The 27,316-nt window shown below is 47.2% G+C and overlaps 1 protein-coding gene across 1 annotated transcript in view; it reads left to right on the top strand.

Annotated features, from left to right (window-relative positions):
* LOC135899220 (F-box DNA helicase 1-like) overlaps positions 1–27,316 on the top strand; it is a 170,647-nt gene that overhangs the window by 70,359 nt on the left and 72,972 nt on the right. The window contains exons 6-10 of the mRNA XM_065428484.1: positions 9,160–9,264; positions 9,786–9,883; positions 15,586–15,664; positions 18,273–18,362; positions 26,946–27,177. Of these exons, the coding sequence (XP_065284556.1) occupies positions 9,160–9,264; positions 9,786–9,883; positions 15,586–15,664; positions 18,273–18,362; positions 26,946–27,177 (604 nt within the window). The remainder of the gene's footprint in view (positions 1–9,159; positions 9,265–9,785; positions 9,884–15,585; positions 15,665–18,272; positions 18,363–26,945; positions 27,178–27,316) is intronic.

Raw genomic sequence — 27,316 nt, 5'->3', positions numbered from 1 at the left:
CACGGCGAAGCCAGATTACAGGAGACGGGAGCTATGCAGGAAAACAACGTATCAGGGGATGCATGAGAGTCGCGCATCCCCACAAAGTACAACACCCCCCTCCCTCGCCTCCCCGGTGCCATGCGCGCAACAGAAGATGGCGTGCTTCCCCTCTTTCCTTCTTCCCCTCTTTCTTTCCTTCTGCACACGAGACCAAGCCACCATTGTTGGCTCACCGTTGCACGCTTTCACTTGCACACAGTGTATGACGCGTGAGGACGATGTTATCAGGAGACGAACTTAGTATGTTCGTATTGCAAATGAAACCTGTAGCATCCGCCAGGGGAGGTAAACCCAGCGTGCCTCTGCCTGCCTTCCTCTTCCGCGATGCTTTGCCTCATTTCTGCTTCCCTACTTCGCTCAACATCACCTAGGCTTTCCTCTAGGTTGTGTTGCTTTGCTATCTCGGAGAGTGCATTTACGCTATCTCGGAGCCTGCACCAATGACCTGTGAGGTGGCAGATGCCTGCTTGAACTCCCCAGTGAACTTTTCCTAGCAGCACGAAGGCACAGAAGGATTTTTAAGGTCATTAGGTGAGATGACATTACTTGTGGCTACTCGCCCATTTGCACAGAAGCGCCAAACATCCATCATGGACTGGATAAATCCAAGCAAGAGTACGGCTTGAAGACAGATTTCTATTAACTTCAGCTAAATAAATGCTTTTTATGTCATTTTTCCCCCTGTTGTAAATCTACTTTATTTACTGTTTGAAGGAAGATATTTGGACGCACCTGGTCATGCTGCCAGTTATTCTTCTTATAAGACGAACTTCTGATAAAACAAACAGTTTTATGGTCCCTTTGAGTTCGTTATAAAGGGAGTCTACATCGTTTGGCCGATTTGCAGCCTCCGAGATTGCACCGGTTTAATCTTGGAGGCCATGCCTACCTGCCCGAGCCTGTGTCGCACTGCAATGAGAAAAATACAGTCGAAACCACCTATAACGGTACTGATTTTAACACTATATCGGTTATAACAATGAAAAGTTACTGCGCCGTCAACATTTGTGTTTTCTATTGGGAAATAGCCTACCTACTACAATGCCCCCATGCTGCATTATCATTTGTAACGGTCAAGTCTGTTGTTCGTGCTGAAAGGTAATGGAATGTGAAATCCTTGAAAAGAAAAAAGAAAAAGTGAAATTCGAGCCGCTGCACAGTCGCCCGCCACCCCAACTGCCACCACACGCTTCTTTGCAACGCCAGCCTCGCGTGTATCACTCTCGTCGCCCTTCCCCCCCTCCTCCGAACTCGAATGGGCTGCGTGCAAAACTCTGCGCCGCGCCACCCTCCAAAACCTGAACCGACCGCCCCAACTGTGCTGACAATCCTGCTCTAAGATTGTTCACTGGGCATGGCTGGGCCCTCATTCTGCACAGTTATGCTAACGGAGTAAGTTGCTCATACGTGTGTTTGTCGGTTGCGTTGAAATCGTTTCTGGCCACGTGTTTTCTCCGCCTCATTTGACTCGCCGCCGAAACAGAAGATGGTTGATCAGCCCGCTGATCATTGGCAATGCATGACGTTGCCGGTGAAAGGAAAACGGACTGCTCTATAGATTTGGAAATGGAGTGCCTCTAACCGATTAGGCGATCGTTGCAAACTTGCTTGCATCGAATAGCGACAGTGACGGCCACGACGGCAGCGCTGGCGCAGTAGGGCAAGCTGCCTCAACATTATTCCCACGTGAGGCCCTGTAGATGAGTCAGGCCCTCACTGGCTTGTTTTCGCAAGGGACCTTCCACTACACTATGTGGAGCACCTCATTGTCTTTGAGAAGGATGTCGGCAAGCTTTGCGTAAAGCAAGCAAGGCTGATGGACATGGGGTTTTCTCGTGCAACCTAGTGGGAAGTATATGGCAAGATGCTTGCTGTGATCTCATCCCAGCCTTTCTTCTGAATTTCTCAAGCTGAGATGCTGCCGCGGCAACATTTCTGCATTCTTTAAAAGGCGCCTTTTGGGGCCACCAATGCGATGCCTTGGTGGAGCTCGTATGTCACTTGCCGCCCGTGACCCCTCTTTGCAGACATTATAGCAGTGCCATTCTTGAAGGCCAACAGTCACAGCTTGTTAACAACGCGCAATCAGAGCACGCAGTAAGGAGAGTTAAACAGTTAAATGGGTCCACACAATCAGAAGCCGGAGGGAGGAAGGTGGTGGGGAGGAGAACTGGCCTCCCCATCATTATAGTTTTGTCGGAACAGCTACACCATTCCCCATTTCGATTTTTTTTTCCATGCAACTCGATTATAACAATGGAATTTTCGTGACACTTGAATATTGTTTTAAGTTGGTTTGACTGTACGTGCAATGTAATGCGCAGCTGCACACAGTGGTGACAATGACTAGTGTTATGCAACAGCATATTCAATGCGCAAGAGTTTTGAAATAGGATGTATAGGTGGGCTCGTTGGTATTGCACTCTCATAAAAAAACCTAGAGCGCAGTTATGAGTTGAGCGCTTGTGTTGCGTTATGCCTTCTTCGTCTCTTGTCTTTCCTGTGCTCTAGGATATTTATAAGAAATTTTCAAACTGTTGCACTCACTGCTACACACCGTGTAAAGCAATGTATTCGGTGTTCAGGGGCTGGTACTTTTTGGTTTCAGATACAAATCTAGTTTGTTATGCTCATTGTCAGGACAGTTTTACTTCATTAAATCTTGGTTTCAAATGCATGTATCTCTATGGGAATTTTAAGGGGAATTTCACTTACTTTGTTATTTTGTTATAACGAGGTTTGACTGGGAAGAAAGAAGTCGGATGGCCTTTGCTTTCGTAAAGAAAGTATCAGTGGCTCTCACTGTTTTAAAATATTTTTAATAACAGAACTGTAATAAATAAACAAGAATACCTCAAAGATCCTACTTCCATGTCAAAACGAATAGATCATGTCTTGAAGGTATGCCACTATAAATGCCGTAATAATGTTCTCAAGCATACCTTTTTTTTACCTGTGTCATACAAGAGTAGAATTCATACCATAGCGTATTGTCACTGCACCATTCTCTCTCTCTCTCTCTCTCTCTCTCTCTCTCTCTCTCTCTCTCTCTCTCTCTCTCTCTCTCTCTCTCTTTTTTTTTACACTGCTGCACGAATGTGTGTTTCTGTATGAAAACTGATCACCTGTGTTTTGTCAATCAATATTGTCCGTATGCATCACTTGATTTCACTTACTTTTGTACCTGAATCGTATTGTTTGCTTCCTACAATGATGCCCAGTTTGACCATTGTAGGTTCTTGTATAAATAAATAAATAAATCCCAACCTCTCTTTCTGTCTCTCTCTCTGTCTCAGCTTCACCTGGCTAATTCTGGAGAATGCACCTTCGTGCAAAAAGGTTGCTGCTGCTCTGTAATATTTGTTCAACTTATACCAACGTGACACTTTCGACAAGTAATATTCTTTTTCGTGCCTAAGAATTACAAGATTGCCTAAAACTCGAATACCTAATTTTCAACTCTGGAACTCATTGATAAATAATGATATCATGGTTCTGTTACCTTAACCTAGTGAGAATCTAAAGTGGACAAAATTGGTTTACTATACATCACTCTGAAATAGACCAATAATTTTTGGGTAGGCCTTTGCAACATCCTTGTTAACAATGCAATAATCTTACGTAAGCTAAATTCCCCCTTTAGATGGCCTAACAGTTGCAGTATGTAAAATTGCAATATCTGTTTTTGGGGCAAAGTTACGAATTCGTAAACTTTGTGCTTAAGTCTCTTATTAAACTCATTGATTTTCAGCAGTATCTGAAGAAAATTTCCAGGCCCCAGGTAAAAATTTACTAGAATTTTACTTGCTCTTACAGAAGCAATAAATTGAACTCAGTCCAGCAGTTGAATTTTAAATGTATCTGAATAGCATGCCTGCCAATCCTCCCAAATTACTCATGTTTATGTCTTTTGACTCGTCTTATGACTTTAATATATTTCATCGCGCATCACGAAAAATAAATTCTGTTTACGAAAAAGATCCACTCTTCGATCTCTAAACTTTTCGTTGGATATTCTCCCATGGCTATAGGACACCAAAGGTGCACTTGGTTCGAGCAAGTTCCTGAAGCAGGCTACATTGGCAACAGCAAATTTGCTGGTAAAGTCACTGTGATTAAAAAACAATATGTTGCTTGTCAGTCTCTGCTATCCTAAGTTTGCTGCTGCTTCTGGGCTTCGTCTATAGGTAAAAGATAGTTAAGTGCTTATATATCCCTCAAAAACATGTGCTCATATCAAGCTTAAAGAAAAAAAAAAAAAACTCTGTGTGCCTAATCACCCTCACCCCTTTCTCCTAGCTTTTTTACGAGCGTATTATGATAGAAAAGTTCATGCTTACAAGTGGCGCTTTCAACGTGGCAAACGGCCAGACCATGGTAATGTGCACCGTGCGTGGCAATGAACATTACGGTGTTTCCCACACTTGTTCATGTGTATGTAGTTCTAATTGCGCATTCAAGCTAAAATTCCTTGCTCCAGCTTGCTTACATTATCAAGAGATGATGTGGTTCCGACTAGCGACACTCTGTGCTGCAAATTGCATGTGAAGGTACGGTTCACTGTAGTCAAAGTGTAGTTTCACTTTTGAAAAATCAACTTGGCTTTGCTGAAAAAAAAAAAGGAAATTTGCTTGACTAGCATATGACCAAAGCATTTAGACAGGAGACCACGAAAGCATGTAGCTATTATTGCAGAAATAATACAGCAGTTCAGGAGGCATGAACTACATGAATATCGGCTCGATAAACAAAATATTTATTTCTTATGGCTAAGGCCGCACTGGTTGCCTGCTTCCCACCAAGGCTGTAGCACAATCGCTATTGCACTCACCTATTATTGTTTCCAGCATAGGAACAGACAAACACAATAGTGGCTATAGATTACAAAATTCTGTTAAAAAAATCTTCTACAATATCCTCCCTGTTGCCATCAGAGTATTGTGCACTGAACGGTAAACTTACCGTTGCGCTAAAGAAAAAAAGGGTACCATAAAAATTGTTCATCAAGCCCTTTGTTCCGGCGAAGTGCAGCTAATGCATTAGGGACACTGATGAATGAGACAGTAGCACTAGTGCACCGTCAAAACTGAAACCAAAGCAAAGCAAACCAAAGGGATACCTGATGCAGCGTAATGGATCACCATGTGCTGTTAGTACATTCTTTTTTTTTTTCTGTGCTGGTCTCGTTGTGCAATTTAGTTCAGGAACACACGCCATTATAGGTCTGTTTGATTCCCGTGTACCACTTGAACCAGTTTGGGAGGTGCTGCGTCCTGCCATTTGTTTCAGCGGCACAGCAGTGGTTCCCTCTGAACCATTTCATTTGTTTCAAAAGGTGTGGGAAAGTTGCAAGGCTGGTTCGCGTATTTGCTGTACCCTCTCTACTCTTAGTGCAAACTTGGTGCAGATGTGCAGGTGCAAAGCAGGGGTGCAGCAAATACAGCACATGGGTGCAAGCGTTGTTGAAACCCTGCTTACACACGTCTGATGTGTCCATGCAAGTGCTGGTTGTATGTACACCTCAAAAGCAGATCATACCTTAGGTTCAGGACCTCTGAAACTTACGTACTGGGTGCGCATTAGTCGGGACAAAACATAATGCCTGCACTGCGTCTGCATCTCGGCATTCATTTCGTGTTTTGCGCTGTGCCTGCATGGCAGAAATTGAGTTATACAATTCCTGAACTTTTCATGCACCGTCGTGAGCTGGTTCACAGTGATCACGTGGGTGAGTTGGACAGACAATATGATTGCCGCTTGGAGTATACCTTTCATGGGTTTTCTCGTTTTGTTTTGCTTCTTTTTACCCACTCGTAAATGTGATCTCTCTTGTTGTGTTGCATTGTTGTTCATTGAACTGTGGCACATGAAAGTTTCTTCTTGGAACACGTCCAAGGAGGCTATCGCCCCACGCAGGTGTTGTGTCACCTAGTTGCACCTCTCTCTTAGGCGGCAGAGGTCGCGCGACCAAGTTCGCTGCAAGCGACGGTTGAAAATGGTTGCCTTGACTGAACAGCAACTGTTTTTGGTCAGTCGCACCCTGCTTAATTTCTAGCTCTGCAACTGGAGTTGCACACCTGCTGTACCAAACACTGGCATAGGAGCAAGACATCGTATATGCTGCCACTTATTTTACGTGGCAATGCTGATGTGGGCAAATGGTGACAGCACCAATCGTTAGACTTTTCAGTGTGTTGTTGATGGGCAAATTGGGCTTGCCAGTGCGAATATCAGTCACCTTGAATCGCTTCTTGGCCACCAGTTGCAGTTAGCCACACAACAGTGGCACTTTGGGCGAGTTCATCTTTCATGACGTTTTCTTGAATTAGCACAACTCAAAATGAGTGAAGGAACCAAGACACTAAGCGCACATAAGGAAAAACGGGAAACAGGAGGGGCGCTAAACACAGTTACAGCAGTGAGTGAAACAGCAGCACAGGGGTCACGATGTACAAAAAGAAGGAAAAAGGACCAGTTGAACTAGAAAGTTCACAAGGGTGGCTTTTTGGACGAGTTGGTATAGGCACCGAGCAGCCACCATAAGGCACCAGCAGTTCACTGGCAAACGGCACTGCCAGCAGCAGTGGTAAGAGCAATGGCACATGATGCAGACTACGGAGAAAAAGTGCACAAGGTGCTTCCAGGGATGTTGCACTGTGTTTTCCAGACCTGATGAACTGGATAACACATTTTTGTGCGTCTGCTTTTGAGAGAAGTTGTTGCTTGTATGAAGCAGGTCACATTCGTGGCATCTGGTAGTATATAAAGGAGAAAACGATCAAATTGCAATGCAAATGCACTGCACACACAAAAAAATAAGTTCACCGTAGCAACTTAAGACGTGGAATTCCAGCAGTTCACATTTCTTTTACAGCGAAGCTATTAGGACCTACTTTTCCCACTATCATGTCCACGTGTAGAAAAAAATCAATGCAATGTGCAATGCCGGGCCAACCTGCGACGGAGTTGATGCAGACATTAAGCACTCCCCATATGTGGGCCAATCCCAAAGACAGTACACTGCCAGGCCGGCCTGCAGCGGAGGTGCAGTTCGCCATTAAAGGGCCCACATACACAGCTTCACTGATCATTCTTCTTCACAGAGTGGAAGGGCACTGAGGTTTTTAAACTTTTTTGCTGGGTACATTAGTATTGTCATTTATTTAATTCATGTAGGTTGGCGGAGCAGCATGTGGGGCTAAAATGTGGCACAGGTCAGCCAGATGCATGAAGCAAGCACCCAAAAACACAAAGAGACACCTTTATACTAACAACGCAGCACATGTAACTAATACGGAAGATGCTTATCAATAAATGTAAGCACTGTTCTATGCAGCAACAGGTACACTGAAGCATTCACAGTTCCTGCTTAGGAGCTTAGGTTTCGTGGTGATGGCCTGACGGGCCTGGCTTCCAGCAGCGGCGAACGCCGTTAGGGTTGTCGACTTACGATGCACCAACAGCCAGGACCTGGCCCGGGCTCGGGAACACAGCTCCAGTGTGTAGTCTGATTCAACCTGGACGGCAGAGGCCAGGCTCAAGTTCAGGGGGCACGGCACCAGGACGTAGCCCAGGTATTGGAGCGTTAGCTCTGGAATGTGGCTTGAGCTTGGCAGTACAGCAGTGGTGGTGAGAGCCGGGATGACGCTCAGCTCGGCAAGAGACGTGACGATGGTAGAAGCCGGGGCAAAGTACAAGACCGGGACGTCGGGACGTGGCCCAGCGTTCGATCCATTCCCGTCTAAAGCTCGCCGTGCTGTGTGGTTTTATCAGCTGGTCCGCCCCGTTGCTGGAATAGCTATGTCTCGTGGCACGCGCACCAACCATGGGCACTTCTGCACTCTTTGACTCCACACGCTGAACACAAGCATTGAAAGCCTGTGCATTTCACTTCCTGGCCCCGCACACCAAGCACAAGCATCTAAGTGCCATCCTCCTACCGCACAGAGCAAAAATCCTGGACACAGGGGGAGACGTATGCCTCCAATTTCTGTCGCCTGTTCGCCTGTTCCAGGAGTGGGCAACACGTGGCAGCCCTCCCTGAAACGCTGCTTTCTGCAGATGACCGCAGGTGGCGACACAAGTTTATGCTTGCGCCGTCTTGGCAGCAGCTCGCATCCCCATAAGCACAGGCAAATTTGCACTTTTTTCTTAATAACCAGACATTTAACTGTGCCAAGTGTTATACTAAACGAAGTCAACACCAAAATGCGATCATTCTGAAAAATTTGAGCAAGAACAGCGCAGCGGTGAGCACGAAACCTTTTTTTGAACACATGCTGCAAAATATTCAGGACCCTGTAGAACTTAATATAGCTATTGAGCAATGCAGCTTCCATATTCACATAGTAGAAGGGCTCTCAATTTTTTTAACTAGATAAATGTCAGGATATGCAGGATATGACATGCATGCATGACTTGCCATTTGGGCCACAAAGTATGTGCTCATGGTTATGATGCAGCCATGATTGTTTCTGTGGGCATGTATCTGGATATGCATGACATGAGTGTCATGAAATGACGTTTGACATGCATGCATGTTGTGACACGTTTGGCATGGCATTTGGGCCACTAGGCATGTGCTCGTGGTCATGATGCCGTCGTCATTGTTTCTTCAACTGGATATATATTAGGATATGCATGCATGACATGAATGACATGGCATGGCATGACATTTTGGCCACTGGGTATGTGTTGCGATTGCGGTTGTATCTTTAACTGAATATATGTATCAGTATATGCATGACAGGAAGGGCGTGAATGATGTGAAATGCTTGTCATGACTTGACGTAGATGGTATGAATGACATGCCTCCATGTCATGCTTGTGATCATGATGCTCTTGTGGTCGTATCTTTAACGGCTGTATATGAGTGCTATATGCATGACATGGCATGATTGACAACTAGTGATGCTTTGTGGTAACCCAAATGATGCTGGGTGGCAAGCTATCCGCAAAATGTGTTGCATACCATTGATTCCCACCGTGTGTGAGAGCTGCATAATTTGTTTTCTACACAGTTACTGTCATGAATCCAGACATTTTTTTCCTTTTTGTATTGTTCTTTGACATGACTGTGCAACAAATTTCTGGCGTTCACATGCATTGTGTGCGCAGGCTTCACTACCGCGTCTACTACGTGCTGCACGTAATGGAGAGGCCAGGAATGGCGACACTCAACATATCCAGCCGACCGGGCCAGCAGAGTCTCTGGAAGTTTCGGTATGCACTCGCACATCTCTTGAATGTGGCAGTTTTTTTCCAGGAAAGGGGGCAGCTGCTATTCTTTTGCACCATTTCGGAGGTGAACTGAAATTCTTTTACACGAGTCCCGTGTTAATGCATGCCAATGATTCTAAAGAAAACTTCATCCAGCTGAAACCTTTGCTAAAGTAAAGGTTCACTGTACTAACGGGAGTGACGCACCACTGTAGTTTATTGGCTATGGCATTGTACAGCTGAGCTTGTGGCGACAGCTTCTGTTCCTGGCTGTGGCGCCCATAATTTGATGGAGGTGTAATGCTGAAACGTTGGCACGCTTATTAGACCTAGGTGCATGTTAAAAAGCCCAAGATGGCCGAAGTTATTTCAGTCTCCCACTACTGTGTGTCCTTCACAGTTGTGTCGTGGTTTTAGCAAGTAAAACCCCTAAAAAAATTAATTTCTACCCAAAGGGAATGCATTCTGCAGTTTCATGTGTGTCTGTATTTTGGTTGTTGCCGAGATCGCAGCCTTTCTTGCAGGGAACAGGGGCAGCGTGTACGCTTCACCCACGAGCAGATGCGCATCATCAATCATGAGCTGGCACCCACCGATGTCGTGCGCATCCTGGCGTTTGCTGGTGAGTGTGCTGCTTTTAACCAGCTGATTTTTGTTAGTGATTTGAAAGCAAGCTGTCGAACCAAACTGAAACTGAACCGAAAACTGTAGCTGTATCGTTTTCAGCTGAACCGGAACCAAAGCAAACCATTATTTTCCTGGCATCCTAGGACCGAACCTGAACTAAAACTCATTGAAGGAAGTGTTCTGAACTGGATCGAAAAATGGCTCAGAAGGTCTCTGAGCCCTCTGGTAGGGCTCATTAGAGTGGAAACGTTGGACAAAGGCTCAAAGCCTCTTGTATGAGATAAACGATTCCCATCCTCTAGGGAAGGCCCAAATAACTTCAGATTACCTCAGCTCAGCTCTGATATTCTTTATGTTGTTCGTTTTTATGCAACCAAGGCTGTCCTTTGTGCGATCGGAAATGCAGGCACTTCACGCATACTTGCTAATCTTGCTGCAGCAAAGGGACCGGAATAGTTCTGTTCAGTTCATCTTCTGTTTTTAATTTAATGCTGCATGCAGTGGGCTGAGTTCCAGTTGCAATCCACCTACTGATGAGGAATCTGCATTGAAACTCTTGTAGTTCTTTCCAATTCTGCTTGTTGTCATGTGTGATCTGACAATACTTCACGAGGCAATGACAGGAAAAGTAAAGGAAAGGAAGCCCCCCCTCCCTTAATTTACAGACCATATACATTTGCAATTAAGAAATAAATGTTTATTTAGTACTCAAAGTAATTATAAGTGTGGTGTAAGTTTGCTCCACTTAGTACAATGGAAGTCCAATTATATTACTTTCTCGGGACTGTGTGAAAACGACGTATAATCCAACCAACAGAAATTACAGTTTTGCATGAAAGAATTGCAAGGAGCTTCGATATAAACTATCTGCTAATACTTTGAAAGGCTGAAAAGCCAAAACCGCAAAAATAAAAAAAGTAGTGAGAAGAATAATGTAGTGCTGGTGCCAAGCCTGTTATTGGAAGGATTTAGCTTGTATCATGATACGTGACTTCCAGGCTGTTAAACTTTCTTTGCTCACCTACACACTTTAGAAAAATTGGTCAGTCTCTTATAGGCTTTCTTTGAGCCGCGCAGCAAGAGCTTTTTTTCAAGCGCAGCAATGTTCACAAGGAGGTTGCCTGCACAGAAGGATCTCTGAATGTTGTTAATGCTACGTCGCACATCCGCAAACGTAGGCACAGGCATGGTAGCATCTGTGGCGTCATCCTCGTTCGAGATGGCAGCCAGCAGTGTCAGCACGAGGGAATACCTCCTCGCACATCTTGTCTCATACAATGACCCACACTAAACCAGGAACCCAATGACGGACGCGTGAGAAGTCTTGTGTGCTTGCGTGTAGACAAAAAGCTCTGAACTCCCTGCATGAACAGGCGTATCTGACAGGACCTGCATGCCTTCCAGTGGCTAATCGGTTCGATTTTTGCACATGCTTTCATGTTTTCCATGTGCACTGGGGAAGTATTCTTGAGCTACTACTTTCGTAATAGTTTCTGTTTCGCGAGACTCAGTGCTGGACGTATCAAAGTATACGGCCCATAGCGCTCTTGACACTGTGCTAAGATAGCGAGCTTCGCACAGCCCCAAAAGCACTGTTGGCTGTACACGTGGATGCATTCGGTGCCAGCTCAGGTGAAATCTTGGGAAATGAAACTAAAGTTATTGCCAGAGAATACTGTCCATGGCCCCTGCTTTTGTCGCCATTCCCTCTGTCCACTTTGCATGTAGGAATTTTTTCTCGCGGTCATTATTGGTACAGAACCCTCGCTACAGGAGCGGGTAGTGCTGTAAAAAAATGTTGAGAGAGAGAGAAAGCTCAAGGAGATGGCAACGAAAGTGCTGCTGAGAAAAAATGTGGGGAAGCCAGAACGGACCACCAACACAAAAAATGCAGAGAAAGAAAGCTTTATGAGATGGCAACAAAGGCAGATGGCCGAGCGGCAGTTGAGCAATGGAAAGAGGGAGAAGGGAAATGAACATTGAGAAGGCAGCAAATACTAGGAAAGAAAAACAGAAGCCAGGGTGAGGAAGCCTGGAAACCAGTCTGAGCCTTCCGTATGCGAAGGGGCATTCTCCCCTTCCGTCAGGAGGGAATGGCGCTGCAAGGTAGCTGCCACATGCTGGCAGTGTTTCTTCCGTCTTTGCTATTGTGTTTGCAGTTTCGCACGAGTCGTCAAATGAGTGGGACGATTGCAATCTTGCATTGTATAATCAAGGTAGTTAATGCATTGTCTCTATGGGGAGTCTGCCGGCACTATGATAATTTGTCATAACGCACAGGATGTCGCAATATCGGAGTGAGCATAAATGGGGTCCCACTGTACAGATACTTGAAACGATACCAGGCAACCACTTTAGTTTGGTGCAAGGTTTCAAAATAATAAAAACAGAAGAAACACAGCCTCGGTAGCTGCCTTGTGGGTGTAGTGCCGCATGGCCATTAAAAAAATCGATCTGCATTAATTATACAGCAAAATACCTAATGGTGCAAAATTCTGTAATGTGACAGACACATTAATTTAAATTAAAACACACAAAAGGAAGACACATAAATGATGGCTTCTTGTGTTTTAATTTGCAGCAAAAAAACCTCTTTCGGCAAGCACCAACTAGGCCGACAAACAGTTCTGTTGTAGCATACGAAGCGGGAAGTGACATAACTACACTTTCATGTGTAAAAGAAGAACCCACCTAGAACCTGACTTAATTTGTGTTCTTATAGCACTATGAAAAGACCACGCATACTTAGTACTCCTGAAGAGCAGTGTGAACACGATGAGTAATGACGGCAACAGCAACGTGAATATGCACAACGACCTAGAGCTCAGGCTAGGCAGGACACAGCGATTTCTGCCCAAAGCAAGCCATGCACTGTTAGGACACCTGAAGAGCAGCGTGAATACGATGAGTGACTAAAATAACAGTAGCTTCAACTTGCACAATGGCATTGTGCTTAGGCTCGGCAGGACTCAGTTCAAGGCTATGTCACTTTGGTCTACTGGATCAGGTGATACCACAACTTTGCTGGCCAACCTTCTTAACAGCATGGATTGGAGCCCATTTCTTTCTTTCTTTCTTTCTTTCTTTCTTTCTTTTTTTTTGCGCACATATGTCACAAGTCACTCACATTGCAGAATATTCTTCAAAAATACAGTAGAACCTCATTGATACGTTCGCGTTACATGAGTTTTCCCGGCACTACCGTTTGCAATTGTGAACACAAAAAAATGACCCATTAGAGTTGCGATTTTTTACTGGTTTATATGTTCCCGGAAAACACGATTTTTCGGTACCAACGTTCAGTATGTCACCAAACTGTGATCATATGATACGTTTTCTGGCGGCTGGATCCCATGTAAACAAGAAAATGCACGAGACATGCGCGATCGAGAACAATATATGGCTGCCCACTGTGGCAGCTTCACCGCAATAGTCGCCCACCCGTCTCGTGTGAAAATGCCGGTGCGCGCTCAGTTCCTCATTTTAGTACCAGCAAATCTCCGGGGTCATCGCACGCACTATTCACAGCTATCACCGCCAATCATATTACGATAAGCACCTTCACCTATCTGTTTCACAGCGTGTGGTGCCGTCGCAAGCGTAGTGCATGCTTTTAACAGGCGATAACCAAAATGTGCTGCCGTACCCTGTTGCAGACTGCAATCATATACGTTTTCTGGCCACTAGGTCCCATATGGACAAGAAAAGGTGCAAGGCGTGCGCGATCAGGAAGGGTGCATAGCCACCTGTCTCGTGTGAAAACGGCAGCACACACAGTTTCTTATTCCGGTACCGGCAAATTTCCACCCGATTCACAGCTGTCGCTGCCAAACCTATTGCGATAAGCATCTTCCCGCATCTCTTTTACAGCGCGTGATGTGTAGTGCCATTAATTGGTAGCGTACTGCAGCACAGCTTTTACTAGCGATATCCCAAATGCGCCGCCGTTCCCTGCTGCAGGCAGTGCAATGTGGGCATCACGTTTGACTTCGGCGGCATCAGGTGTCGCCCATCAGCTCAATTTTGTTTCGCTTTCTCGATGCCCTCTTAAAACACCACACAGTAAGAAGACAACAAAACGCGTCTCCGGCCGCCGCAGCACCAGCACCTCGATGCACATCGGCGTCTCGTGCAGCAACGAACCACGCGACACTTTGCATTACAAATATGTCAACAATAGCTGAATCTGTCAAATTTCTTTGGTTAACTTGAATCGTACATTTTCCTGGTTAGTACATTTTTCATCGCATTTTTTCTTTTTCAGAACGTATGAATGACATTCTACTTTATTGTATTCTATTGTATTCTATTGTATTCTATTGTATTCTACTATTGTATTGTTCTCAGTGGTCAGCCTGGACTCGCGTACAGTTAACGCTGTACTAGCCCCAAGTGTGTTTCTTACCACAGTGTCTATTTGAGTGTTTAATTTATGGTTTCTTTCTATTTTCTTCTATTAAAAGTTTGTGTGTGTGTTCTTGAAACCAACGGCTTTGTCCTCAATTAGGTTCTCAGAGGCTCCGCCTCAGAGTACCGTCAGAACCTTTGAACACAAGACCCTGCGTCACAGAGACGACATAGGGCGGAAGCTTGCGTCCGTGTGTAATGCGCGACAACGTGACGGTAACTCGCGTTTTCTCGCTGCCAGTGGACCGGACATAAACAAGTTTAGAGCCCTTTTCGTGCACAGTGAGGGGCGATGGCATGTCCAGGTAAACCGGCGTTTGGTCAGCATTGCCGATTTGCCCTAGCTGCAAGTTCTTGGACCTACGCAGTGAAATAGCATGGCGCTGGAAAGCTAAAAGCAGTTCTTCGAACGATTCGGGCAGCTTTTGCTAAATCGAAGTTCAGCAGCATAAGGAAAAACCAGCATGGCACATGTAGCGATAAATCCAGTGCTTGTTAGCTTTGAAGGCGGAGCTCGGCAGCCCTTTTTCTCTTGCAAGTTCCCTAGCTTTTGCCTGCATAAGCTCCACACTCACAGCTAGATGCGCAGCTTGCTGTTGGTGTATGAACTCCGCCAGGGTGAGTTTGATTTCCGGGAATGTCCCACTCCTCGAGCCGCGAAAGCTTCTTTGCGTTCTGCTGCACGTGAAAAGGGCTTCCTTCTGTCAAATTTATCCGCGAATTCTTTTCTCGTTGATGCCAAACTGTCTCCTAGGCCGCACTGTTAGGCCGCACTGTTGCTAATGTCCTGTGTGGCTAAAGTAACCTTTCTGTTGAAAGGAGCTGATTACTGTTTTCGTGGTCCGGACATCTTGGTCCTTCAATGCGGAATAGAAACGATGCACTTCGTGAAGCGTGGTTTGTACGTGTGCTGCCAAGGTGCACACTCAACAATAAAGAAATGATGCCATAGTCAGGCAGCAATAACGAAACCAAGCCATAGCCATGCAGCAATAAGGAAGCCAAGCCGTAGCCACGCAGCAGTAACGAAGTCAAGCCATAGCGACTCAGCAATAACGAAACCAAAACTTCTAGCAAAAATTTTGGACACTAATAATAGGAAAAAAAAGTGTATTATATGCGGGTTTTTACGGTAAGTTCTTTTGCATCCACCTGTGGAGAGGAAGCGACCTGAAAACAAAAAATATTTGTGGCTAAAGACTTATTACTGCTACACTTCAGTTACGGCAAGTATGGCTTCTTCATCAGGGCAAACTCTTTGGTGAACATAAGTTGCTTGTCATCGTGCAGGGACAGGCAAGACATCTACGCTCGTGGAATATGCTAGGTTGAGGCCTGCAGCCAAATTTCTCTGCATCGTCTACAACAGGTGTGTCACACTGCCTTGTGTTGATGTTTGATTGATTGATTGATCTTCAGTGTAACACAGGTGCTATATAAGACACCATGTGCAGAACACTCTGAAATTTTCTGCAGTTTGCACGTTTGTGCAGTGAACTTTCTTCACTCCCAGATCGCCTGAAATGTGCAAGGGAAACTATCTACTTTAACACTTCACATATGTTTCGCATGAGCACCCTCAGTGCCTTTATTATCGCACATCATTAGCCCATGGCAACATGCGAGTTCATGTCTCACGACAGCTTCACCTTTGAACACCGTGCTTTTAGTGAACCAGCAGGCACTAGCTGCCCCAGCTACACATTTACATGTCTGTGACAGATAAGGTAGCAAACAAAGCCAAAATATAAGTGCTTTTGAAGGTATAGTTGCACACGGCGGCAATATAGCAGGTGTACAATTATGGGCGATTGAGACGCAAACAAGTTAGGCCAGCTATAATGAATTATTTCATTTCCAGTTTGAAGAATTAGTGGTGTTGGCATGATTTGTCAAGCAGAAGCACTAGATATTGCATCACCGTGCATCATAATCATGCATTCGCATCGGTGCATTGCAGGAATGCCCAGTGTGGCGTTTTTGTCGTGGCCAGTGCTCCCTGCTGGTTATGTGCCAGCCTGCTGAGGCAGTGACAGTAACAGCATGAGTAGCAGCACTAAATGCAAGGCCTTCTTCGAGTCTCACTTGAGAACAATTAGGAACTGTACTATATTGCTAGCAATCTCAATCAATCAGAAAAACGAGGGTGCCCTTGCTCATTTGCAGACACCACAGGGCACACCATCTATGATCTTGGAAGTCGAGAGAAGCTATCCTCGACTCTCTGAAAGAAAGTACGGATTCTCAGCTGATATGTTCAACCTGCCAGCAGCTGGCAGCTACGAGACGAAAACCAGACAAAGCTGTATCGCTGGGCAAGAAGGCAGCAGTTTACTTTATAGGGATTGAGGCACCCAGCGCCTTTGCGCCAGCATTCACCTGTGCTGTCGTTCCTACGCCTCTCCCCTTTGCACTCGCAATGGTGTTCGGCGGTGGCACTTCACTTGTGATGGTTGGTGGTTGGCGCACTCGCGTCGCCAGGAGCTGCTGGGGGCTGCTCACAACAGGAACGCGAGTCTTCTCTCTGGGAACAGCACTGAGTATGTACGCGCTTTCCTCTCATCCGCCGGCCCCTTTGTGTGTCGAACTTGAGCTCACGTACTGTGCCTTTGCCCGTATGGCGAGCGTGCACTTTGTGCTGATTTGTTCCGGGCGCTAAGCCGAAGAGCGGTGGCTAGTGCTAGTGTGTGGTCGAACTGCACCGAGCCGCACTTATCAGAGGCCCAGACCAAAGAAGATTGCCTGAGCTATTGCGAGAGAAAGCATCTAACCGCAGGGACTTTTCCCAGCGTCGTGTTGCGGGAGCGTTTGCTCTCACAGCAACATGCTATAGGCGCAGGAGCCCTTTGGTTCACGCGAACCCTGGGACCAGGCATTTATGCTGTGTTAGGTGCCTCCTATGACAATAAATGGTTTCTGGAAACTCAGGGCAATACTTTGTTTTCCTGTGTGCGTAGCACTCGGTATCCTCTTTGTGGCCCAAGTGTGCGCACAGCGGCACACTGGGCGACGGCTGACGCAGCCCTGTGGCACGCTAACGTCGAAACTGTGGTGTTCGGTTTCACACAAATTCTGTCTTTTGTAGAAAAGGGAAAGGATAGAAAAAAAAAAGGAATGTCTCTGGACACATATGCTGAGAGGCATTACTGCTGTTGAAAGCAATTGAAATATAGAAACTAAAGGAGTACTGCTTTTACTGTAAGTGAGTGTTTCTGGTGAGCACATGCACCTGCAAGAAGGTTTTTGGAGCTGAGCTGCTAGATTATTGCACTTATCCACGGCACTGCTCCTGCTCTGTAGAACCAATTCATAATGGATCTTGCTAATAATAAGATCTTGCTAATTTTTTTTTTTACATCACTGACATAACTTTTTGGACGGGTTTTGTCACTGCATTGGCCAGACTGTGGTGGAGGGTGATTGGCTGATGTGAACATAGCATTTGACGAGGTCCCACACTAAATGACACTAGATGTTATGTTGGCAAGCTGCAGCGGTGGTGTTGCTGTGAAAGGTTGGCTTACACCATTCACCACAGTGCATTGGACCTCCATTTTTTCTGCTTTTATGAGTGTCGTACGGCTGATGTGAAGAGGTCTTTGTTGAAATGGCATCAAATCGTGACTGTAGTCGGGCCGACTCATAAATTAAATGAAATTGATTTTTCTTGTTGAAATTTGTTTTTCATTTCAGCCGAATTTATATACATCTTTTTTACAGTCTCCTCCGTGAAAAAAAAAATTGTTCGCAGCTGTCTTTTTTTCAATACACAGTCAAAATTTAATGTAGTGAAATTTTAATATGACGAAGTAAAGTGCAGATTTTGCTAACTTCATTATATCGGGGCATAATTGTATTCAGTATTTCAGAAGCACATTGTACCAGTTTAGCTTGATTTGATGCCTCTCTTCAGTGTCCATTTAGCATCAGGCGTATTCATGAACCATGCCATTCTTTGTGGTTGTCTTCTCTGGCAGGTCTGTGTGTGACATTGCTAAGCGCACGTTCCCACCCAACGTGACCTGCAGCACAGCACATTCTCTGGCATTCCGGGCAGTTGGCTTCCAGTAAGCTTCTCTTCTGCATCCTCCTCCTTGTGTATGTGTCAGATGCCTTTTGCAATTATCTTAACTGTATTGCACAAGCATTGACCTGCTGGTTTATTCACAACATATGATGCAGTACACAACAGAAACAAAGGTCAATGCAGCTTTAGTCAATAGAAATGTGGCGACGTGCGACCACGTAGACCGTCAAAGTATCAGGCTCTCGCAGGAGAGGAAGAACCGACACTCCGTCGCTTAGCGTAGCATTCTTTTTAATGATCTTCGGAACGCTAGCCCGCGCCGGAACGCGCCAGCCGCTCGAGCCTCGTGTAGACGCTAGCGTCCGCGTCAACTCTCGTGCGACGCCGATGCTGCTGCCGCTACAGAGGGCTCCCCCCCTAGAGAGGAGGAAAGTTCGACGAACGATGGAAAGTCCACGTGACGCGGCGTGTCTTCGCGGTGGTCTTGGGTGTCACGTGCGCAGGCGGCGACGAAGGATGCAGCACGGTCGCGTCGCATACAGGTGGAGCTGATGGCGCGGGTGCTTCGATGTAGGCGGGTTTGAGACGTTCCAGGGCAATTGTGTCTGATCGGCCGTTGACATTCACAACAAACGTCGTCGGACGACGCTCTAGAACACAATATGGCCCGGAGTAGTGTGGTTGTAGAGGCTTCCGCACGGCACAGTTACGCACGAAAACGTGGGTAGCAGAGCTGAGTGCGGGAGAAACGTATGGGGACCTTGCTTCTTGTGAACGTGTAGGCACGGGGCGCATCTGGCTGAAGAAAGCTTGCAGTTCGGCTACGTAGTCGGCAGGGGATGGCATAGGCGTTTGGGGGGTGGCGACAAAGAAATCGCACGGAAGGCGTAGGTGGGTACCGTAGACTAGCTCAGCACAGGAGCAACCTAGGTCGCTCTTGAGTGCGGCTCTGATGCCAAGTAAGACGAGAGGTAAATGTAGGACCCACTTCTCCGGTGATTCATGTGCCATAAGGGAGGCCTTGAGATGCCGGTGAAAACGTTCAACTAGTCCGTTGGACTGCGGGTGGTAAGCAGTTGTGCGAAAACGTGTCGTTCCGAGTAGTTTGAGTAGCTCGTTGAAGAGCGCTGAGTCAAACTGTCGACCGCGATCTGTGATTATTGTGGATGGGCAGCCGAACCTTGCTATCCACGTAGACACGAACGCTGCTGCAACAGTGGGCGCTGAGATATCAGATATAGGTGTAGCTTCTGGCCACCGCGTGTAACGGTCGATGCATGTCAGTATGTAGCAGTATCCTTTCGAAGGTGGAAGAGGGCCGACGAGGTCCAGGTGTACGGTGTCAAAACGAGCATCCGGTGGAAGAAAAGACTTGGCAGGCGGAATGGGGTGACGCTGGATCTTCGAGCGTTGACACGACAAACAGGAGCGAACCCAATCGCGAACTTGCGCGTTTAGCCGAGGCCAAACGAAACGACTGGAAAGAACCTTCTGTGTCGCGCGTATGCCAGGGTGCGACAGGTTGTGCACGGTTTCGAATAGGCGTCTGCGAAGGGATGCCGGAATGTATGGTCTAGGTGTGTCGTTAGAAGTGTCGCAGACGATGGACGTACCATCTGGGGTCACAACGACGTCTTCCAATTTCAGGGACGTTGACGAATTCCGGAGTGTGCGAAGTTCAGTGTCGTCACGCTGTTGACTGGCGAGTAAGTCGGCCTCGATGATGAAAGGTTCCGATGTCAACGTGGAAACGACATTGACACGACTCAGAACGTCAGCTGGAATGTTGTCGGTGCCCTTGATGTGGCGGAACGTTGTTGTAAACTCGGAGATGTAGGAAAGCTGTCGAATCTCGCGGGGCGAGTAACAGGACGCCGAACGATTCGTTGCGTGCACAAGGGGCTTGTGGTCAGTCAAGACAGTGAATGCACGGCCCTCGAGGAAATGGCGAAAATGCTTGATAGCCAGGTAAACAGCGAGTAATTCACGGCCGAAAACGCTGTAGCGGGACTGCGCAGGCTTCAGTTTCTTGGAGAAAAAAGCGAGTGGATGCCACTCATTCTCGATGAATTGCTGCAGAACGGCACCAACGGCGGTATTTGAAGCGTCGGTCATGATGGCAGTGGGTGCGTCTGGCTTTGGGTGTCTAAGCAGCGTGGCGTCGGCGAGGGCAGACTTGACTTTTGCAAAAGCGTCTGCGGCCTCTTCAGTCCACTGAAACTCTTGTTTGCGCTTGTTTACCAGGAGAGCGTCTAGCGGAGCCATAAGTCGTGCGCACTCGGGAATGAATCGGCGGTAGAAATTGACGAATCCGAGAAATTGGCGAAGCTTGGTGAGTGTGGTCGGTCGGGGAAAGTTTTCGATGACGCGAATCTTGGACGGCAGAGGTCGAATGCCGTTAGCGTCGACGATATGACCGAGGAACTCGAGTTCTGTTTGACCGAATTCACTCTTGGCGGCGTTGATGACAATTCCTTTACTGGCAAGGCGTGAAAACAACAACCGCAAGTGGTGAAGATGTTCTTCGGCCGAAGAGCTTGCCACGAGGAGGTCGTCAATGTATGCAAAAACGAAAGGCAGACCTCGGGTGACGGAATCGATGAAACGCTGAAAGGATTGGCCCGCGTTCCGTAAACCGAAAGGCATGCGGAGAAATTCGAAAAGACCGAAGGGCGTGGTGATGGCGGTCTTGGGAATGTCTTCTTCAGCGACCGGTAGTTGATGGTAGGCGCGAACGAGATCGATCTTAGAAAAGATCGTCGCACCATGCAACGCTACCGTGAAGTCCTGAATGTTCGGTAGAGGGTAGCGATCAGGAACTGTGACGTTGTTTAGTGCCCGGTAATCGCCGCAGGGGCGCCAGTCGCCCGTCTTCTTAGGCACCATGTGAAGTGGTGATGCCCAGTTACTGGAAGAAGGGCGGATGATGCCAAGTTGCAGCATGTGTTCGAACTCCGCGCGAGCGATCTTGAGTTTCTCCGGGGACAAACGCCGGGGTCGGAAGTAGACCGGTGGGCCGGAGGTGACGATGTGATGGCACACGTCATGTTGCACCGGTTGCGTCCAGTCCGGTAGGCGCGTCAAAGTGGGAAACTCGCGTAGGAGTGCGGCGAAAGGTTCGTCCAACATGGCAGAAATAGGCGCTATGGGCGATGTGCCTGATGATGGGACGCCGGGAACGGATAGCTGGGTCACGGAGTCGATGAGACGGCGTCGTTGGATGTCGACAAGGAGTCCGTAGTTATGCAAGAAGTCTGCTCCAATGACTGCATGACGGACGTCTGCAACCAGGAAAATCCAGCGGAACGCTCGTCGAAGGCCAAGGTTTAGCATGACGGAGCGTGACGAGAAAACTGGAATCCTGGTGCCGTTGACGGCTTGCAAAAACGACACAGGAGTCGCTTTTCGGTCGGAGCGCTGGGCGGGTAGAATGCTGACGTCAGCACCTGTGTCGACCATGAATCGTTGTCCTGTAACTCTGTCCGTCACGTAGAAAAGGCGACTTGTGTGCTGGGCCGGACCACTCGTCGCCGTTAGAGGTCGGCCGGCCTGTTTCCCTGCCAAGCGCAGGGACGCCGACAGTGACGAGCGTCGTTTCCAAAACGGCGGTGGTAGTAGCAAACGCCAGGCGTTGTAGTTGAGGCTTCATTGCGAGTGCCCGTGCGTCTTGATCTGCTGGAACTACGGCTGCGTGGGCGACGAGACGCGCGGCGATGCTCCGCTCCACAGATGATGCGTTCCAGGCGCTCACACAAGGAGTCGAGCGGAGATTGCACTGCAGAGGAGCAGGGAAGAGTTTGCAGAGCGGTTGTATTGTCACCCGGAGACGGTGACGTGGCTGCGCTGGTTGGGATGGCTACTTCCATGACTTTGTCGGCCAAAGCGGCAAGTCCGGTAAGGTCCATGGTAGAGGCTGTCGCCAGGACCATCTGCACGTTAGCTGGGAGTCGTTGCAAAAACAGTTCGCGCAACAGCGTGTCGTCGATGGATCTCGCGTTGTTTCCGAGCAGCTGGCTCATTCGGCGAAGAAGTTGACTAGGGCGTCGGTCGCCGAGTTCTTCAGCGGACAGAAGCTGCTGGATGCGAGAACGCTGTGAAGCTGCTGTGCGCTGTAGCAGTGCTGCCTTGAGATCGTCATAGGCGGCGGCAGACAATGGGGAGTTCAATAAATCTGCTACCTCGTCAATGGCGGCGGGCGAGAGCGCTGCGACGGCGTAATGGAACTTCGAGGCTTGAGAGCGGATACCAGCGACTTGAAATTGCGCTTCGGCCTGAAGAAACCACGCCGAAGGATGCTGGTCCCAGTACTGTGGGAGGCGGACAGCGATGGCGGAACAGGAGGGCTCACCGCGTTCCTCGGAATGGTTCTGGCCTTGAGCTCTCGTAGCGTCGGTCTGGTCCATGGTCGTCTCTACCACAGGAGCGTATGGCAATATCACGTCCGGGTTCACCAAACTGTGGCGACGTGCGACCACGTAGACCGTCAAAGTATCAGGCTCTCGCAGGAGAGGAAGAACCGACACTCCGTCGCTTAGCGTAGCATTCTTTTTAATGATCTTCGGAACGCTAGCCCGCGCCGGAACGCGCCAGCCGCTCGAGCCTCGTGTAGACGCTAGCGTCCGCGTCAACTCTCGTGCGACGCCGATGCTGCTGCCGCTACAGAAACAAAGATGCTGGGAGTGTGGGTGTTGCCTCATTTGTCGTGCCCGTGGAACTAGAGATGCTAGAAAGCTCAGGAGAGTGTGAGGTTGGTTAGCTCTTAGGAGCAAGGGACACAATACACATGAATGGAAACAATACTGAGACAGCATTTACAGTAGGTAACAATAAAAATTCAAACAGCGCATAAACGACGGGACCAGAATGAGGAGGAGACAAACACGGCCGTGTTTGTCTCCTCCTCATTCTGGTCCCGTCGTTTATGCGCTGTTTGAATTTTTATTGTTACCATGCAACACCAACTCGCCCAATCCGCTGCCCTTCTGCATTTACAGTAGGCTTTCATTAATTCGACTTCAGCTAATTCAGTTTTTCGATGAATTCGATCCTGACTGAAGGTCCCGGCTGGTACTGAAATAGGCCCTCACTGCATAATTTTAACTTCACTGGTCGGCATAAATGTGCCAAACCAATATGGCAACTTCAGCCGTCACCCCAATGCCAGCGTCATCTGCCTTAACGGTGCTAGGGGACAGTGAATGCATACAAAGACACATTATCTCCCACCGAAAATGTCTATTTTTAGCTGGCCCTAGAAAGATCTTCAAGTAAAAATGGCAAATCACTATTCATGATTACTGTACTTACCTATCTCTAACGCACACTTTTCGTCAGCGTTCCCGGCCTAACCGAGCGAACGAGCACAGCAAAAGATGGGAGCGAATGCCGCACGCAGTGGGCATAAAAAAAGCGGCGAGAGGGAAGAGGCACAAGGAGGAAAGCGGAGAGGAGGGCGCAGCAGAAGCATGAGGTCGAAAGGGGAGTAGGATATGGCAAAAGCATGCGAAGAAAAGCACAGTGCGGCGATGGTGGCGCCAGAGTAATGCGCGTCGTCTGGGAGGTTTGTCGGCGGCAGCTTCCGTGAATCGCACCCATGCATCACCCACACGCTGGTTCTCGCGATCTCCAGATTAGCGAGGCAGTCGCGCCAAACTTCGCTCCGTTTGCAACATGCCGCACAAGACCAATTGTCCACGCCAGCCAATGTATCGCGAAATTAAAACACTTATCAAGCTGCGCTAAAATTTTGCGCTAGAGATTATCATAATCTTCAATGAATTTCCTTCTTCAGGAAAATTGGTTTGAAAATGGCCTGCACAGTGTAATTAATACGAAACCATGTTGGTGTTGATAGCAACAGCTTGCCGTTACTTCCACTGTCATTGTCATGGTCATCACAAGCTGGGTCATCACAAGATGGCAACAGAACTGGTTCTTGCATAGGATGACTACGAGGAGGAGCCATTTTCAGTGTTTGATTAGAGAAGCTCAATCAAAAGATGAAGCTCTTTTTTTATGCTAAGCTAGAGGCAACAAAGCCGCACCAGGCTTTCTCCATTCCTGAGAATGGCATGCATCGCGGGAAGAACAAGTGAAGTGGTTAGTGTATATGTGCAGGCCACCATCCTGTTTGCAACTGTTGCTGTGCTGTTTTATAAATGTGGAATATCAAACGTGCTATGGACTGTATGGAGAACAACATATTGTAGTCCGTAGCGATAAAGTGCTGTCAGAGAGTAACGAATAATGCACAATAAGTGTAAATACACTTATATTCTCGAAAGGTAACCTTTGCTGATTTCATCTTTTTCTGATTGCCAGAATCAGAGGCATGCTACATTTTGCTTGTTTGAAAATCCCGATGCACATGAGATTTTTACTTTGTTTAGGAGCTCTAATGTGATTTCTACATCAGGTTTATGTTTTTAACCCATAGAAACTAGAGCTGCATTCCATTCAGGGGCATGCTACGATTGCGCAAATACCATTGAATGAAGTAGTGGTACGTTAGGGTGCCTTGTCTACCTCTTCTTTTAAATCGACTAATTTTGTTGGTCTCATGTTGAGGTTGAATCAACGAAATTCGACTGTATTGACCTTTGAATGCAATAATGCCACGTAGCTGAAATAGTTCCTCAGCTGTGATTGAGCGTATGTGCTCTGTGTTGCTCTATTATATCCTTCTTCGTCCGCCAGTGTAAGGTTCCAAACTGGACTTTCTTTTTCTTGTTAAATTTCATTACTTGTCTCTCTCTCTCTTTCTCTCTCTCTCTCTCTACATATTTGTTTGCTTGAAACACCATTGTCTTCATTTGCGAATCCACAACTCATGCACGTTGACAAGAGGGAGTACATTTCGATGCACACCCGTGCATAGAGTGAGATTTACAGCTAGCGTGCTCAAAAAGAACTGTGGAGTGGTAAGATAGCAGATGTTCGTACTCAGTGCCTAACAAGTGAAAATGGGCAAAATGCAGCTCATATAGTAAAATTTACTACATTGAGGCCCGGTTTAGGCAGCAGAATAGAATTCCATTAATTCAGCATCGGTTATTTCTACCTTTCGGTTAATTTGATATATACCGAAGGTACCGGCCTGCACCCATACATTTCTGTGGCACCAAACTTTCGTTATTTCCTTTTCTGAAATTAGGTTTCTCCAGATAATTCAAACTTGCCTGTTCATCACACAAATGCTCGACCCCAAGGGTGATCCAAGTGGTGACTCCAATAGCGGCAGCAGTGGTCTTGGCGGCACTTAGGGTACAGTGAATGCTTCAAACTGAAGTCAAATCTCCTGTCTAAAACGCCTCTTTTCTGCCTGCCTTAAGAAGATATTATTTTTAAAGCCAAAACGGTAGCTCAGAATGAATAAGTACAATATTCACCCATCTTTAACGCTAGCATCTTTTCAAAAAAGTTTGTCCTAAAATTTCTTGGGTGGTGTAATCTGATACAAAGCCAAAACAGTGTTCGCGGTGTTCACAACAGCCTGTCATCAGAACCAGTTGCCTAGCCAGCGTCATAGCCATTGCCATCACAAAATGGTGACCATAGATGCCAACTGAACGAGTTCTCACATAGTGTGACGACAGCGACATACTGTTTTCAGTCTGATTACAAAAGCAAGCACATTCAAACGAAAAGTTCTTTTACATGTTGAGTTAGTGGCTGGCATGTGTCACATCTTCATGGCATTCTGGAGAATCGCATGCATCGCAGGACGAGCTCTCGAAGCGATTAGTTTAGGCATGGGCCTACATCCCGTTTGCAGTAGTTGCGAAGTCGTTTGATGAATGCAGAGTATCAAACATGCTGGAAAGTGTAAAAAGGGCAACATGTTGTGGTTCTTCATAGACGAAAATGAAGTGCTCTCTGAGGGTGATGATGATGGACATTATAAGTAAAGCTTCGTTCTGTGAAGGTAAAGTTCGCAAGCTTTGTCTTTTCGCTTTTGCCAGAATTGAAGACATGCTATGTTTTCCTTGCTCAAAAATTGGATGCGAATTTGATTTCTACTTTGTTTAGAAGTTCAAATGTCATTCTTTTGTTAGTTTTCTACTTTTAACCTGTAGGATGCGGATGTGCATTCGATTCGAAGACATGTTAGGATCAAGACAAATACTGCCAAATGAATCAGTGGCGTGTTTTGGCGTCCTTTCTGCCTCTTGTTTAATTTGGCCTGTAGGAATTTTCAGCCAATTTCATTGGTCTTGTCAGGGTCAAATAAACGGAATTCATACAGAAAGTTGGCAGGCGTTCTCTATACCGAAAGGTTAACTTACTTAAACTTGTTTTTTAGAGGGGGCAGAAAGTTGCTGCCATGTACCACTACCATGAGCCACGTTACTGTCATCGGCCATAGCCGTTTAGGCATCGGCACCATCCTTGCCCGCCCTATCTACTGATACTTAAGTAGTCGTGTCCGGTAGGCTCATACCAGGCGGTGCTACATCATGTAGTTCCATGCACACAGGCACCGAGCAGCATGCTTATGAGACCCACAGAAGTTTTCTGAAAGAGATAACATTCATCACGAGCAGTATTGGAAACATGTTTAAGCAGCGAAGTGGGTGTCACTTTCGATTGAACCAAGTTTTAACACAGGTTGTGTCACATCCAGGTACAAGGCAAAGCTGTCGGCCAAGGTGCGGGTGCTGGACGTCTCCAAGCTGGTATCGGTGCCATCGTCGATGCACATGCCACGGCTGCGCTTTGCGAAGCTGGTGCTGAGCAGCGTGGACAACTTCCTGGCCTCGTCCGACCCGCAACTCACCGTGGCCCACGTGCCAGACCATGCGGTTGCACTGGAGGAGGACGGCCGGCCCGTGCCCGTGCACCCCACTGACAAGCTGGTGTGTGCGCTGATGTTCATTTGCAGCAGAGCCGTATGAGGGAGCCCGCTTTGGGGGGGGGGCTTGTCGGCAGTGTTGATCACTGACAACACGTCCTTTTTCACGGCCAAGGCGTTTGTCGATGTCTGTGCAGCCTTTG

Source organism: Dermacentor albipictus, chromosome 5 (genome assembly GCF_038994185.2).
Source record: "Dermacentor albipictus isolate Rhodes 1998 colony chromosome 5, USDA_Dalb.pri_finalv2, whole genome shotgun sequence".
NCBI lineage: Eukaryota > Metazoa > Arthropoda > Arachnida > Ixodida > Ixodidae > Dermacentor > Dermacentor albipictus.
Note: the sequence above shows the minus strand (reverse complement) of the source record. Positions and strands in the feature narration are given on the sequence as shown.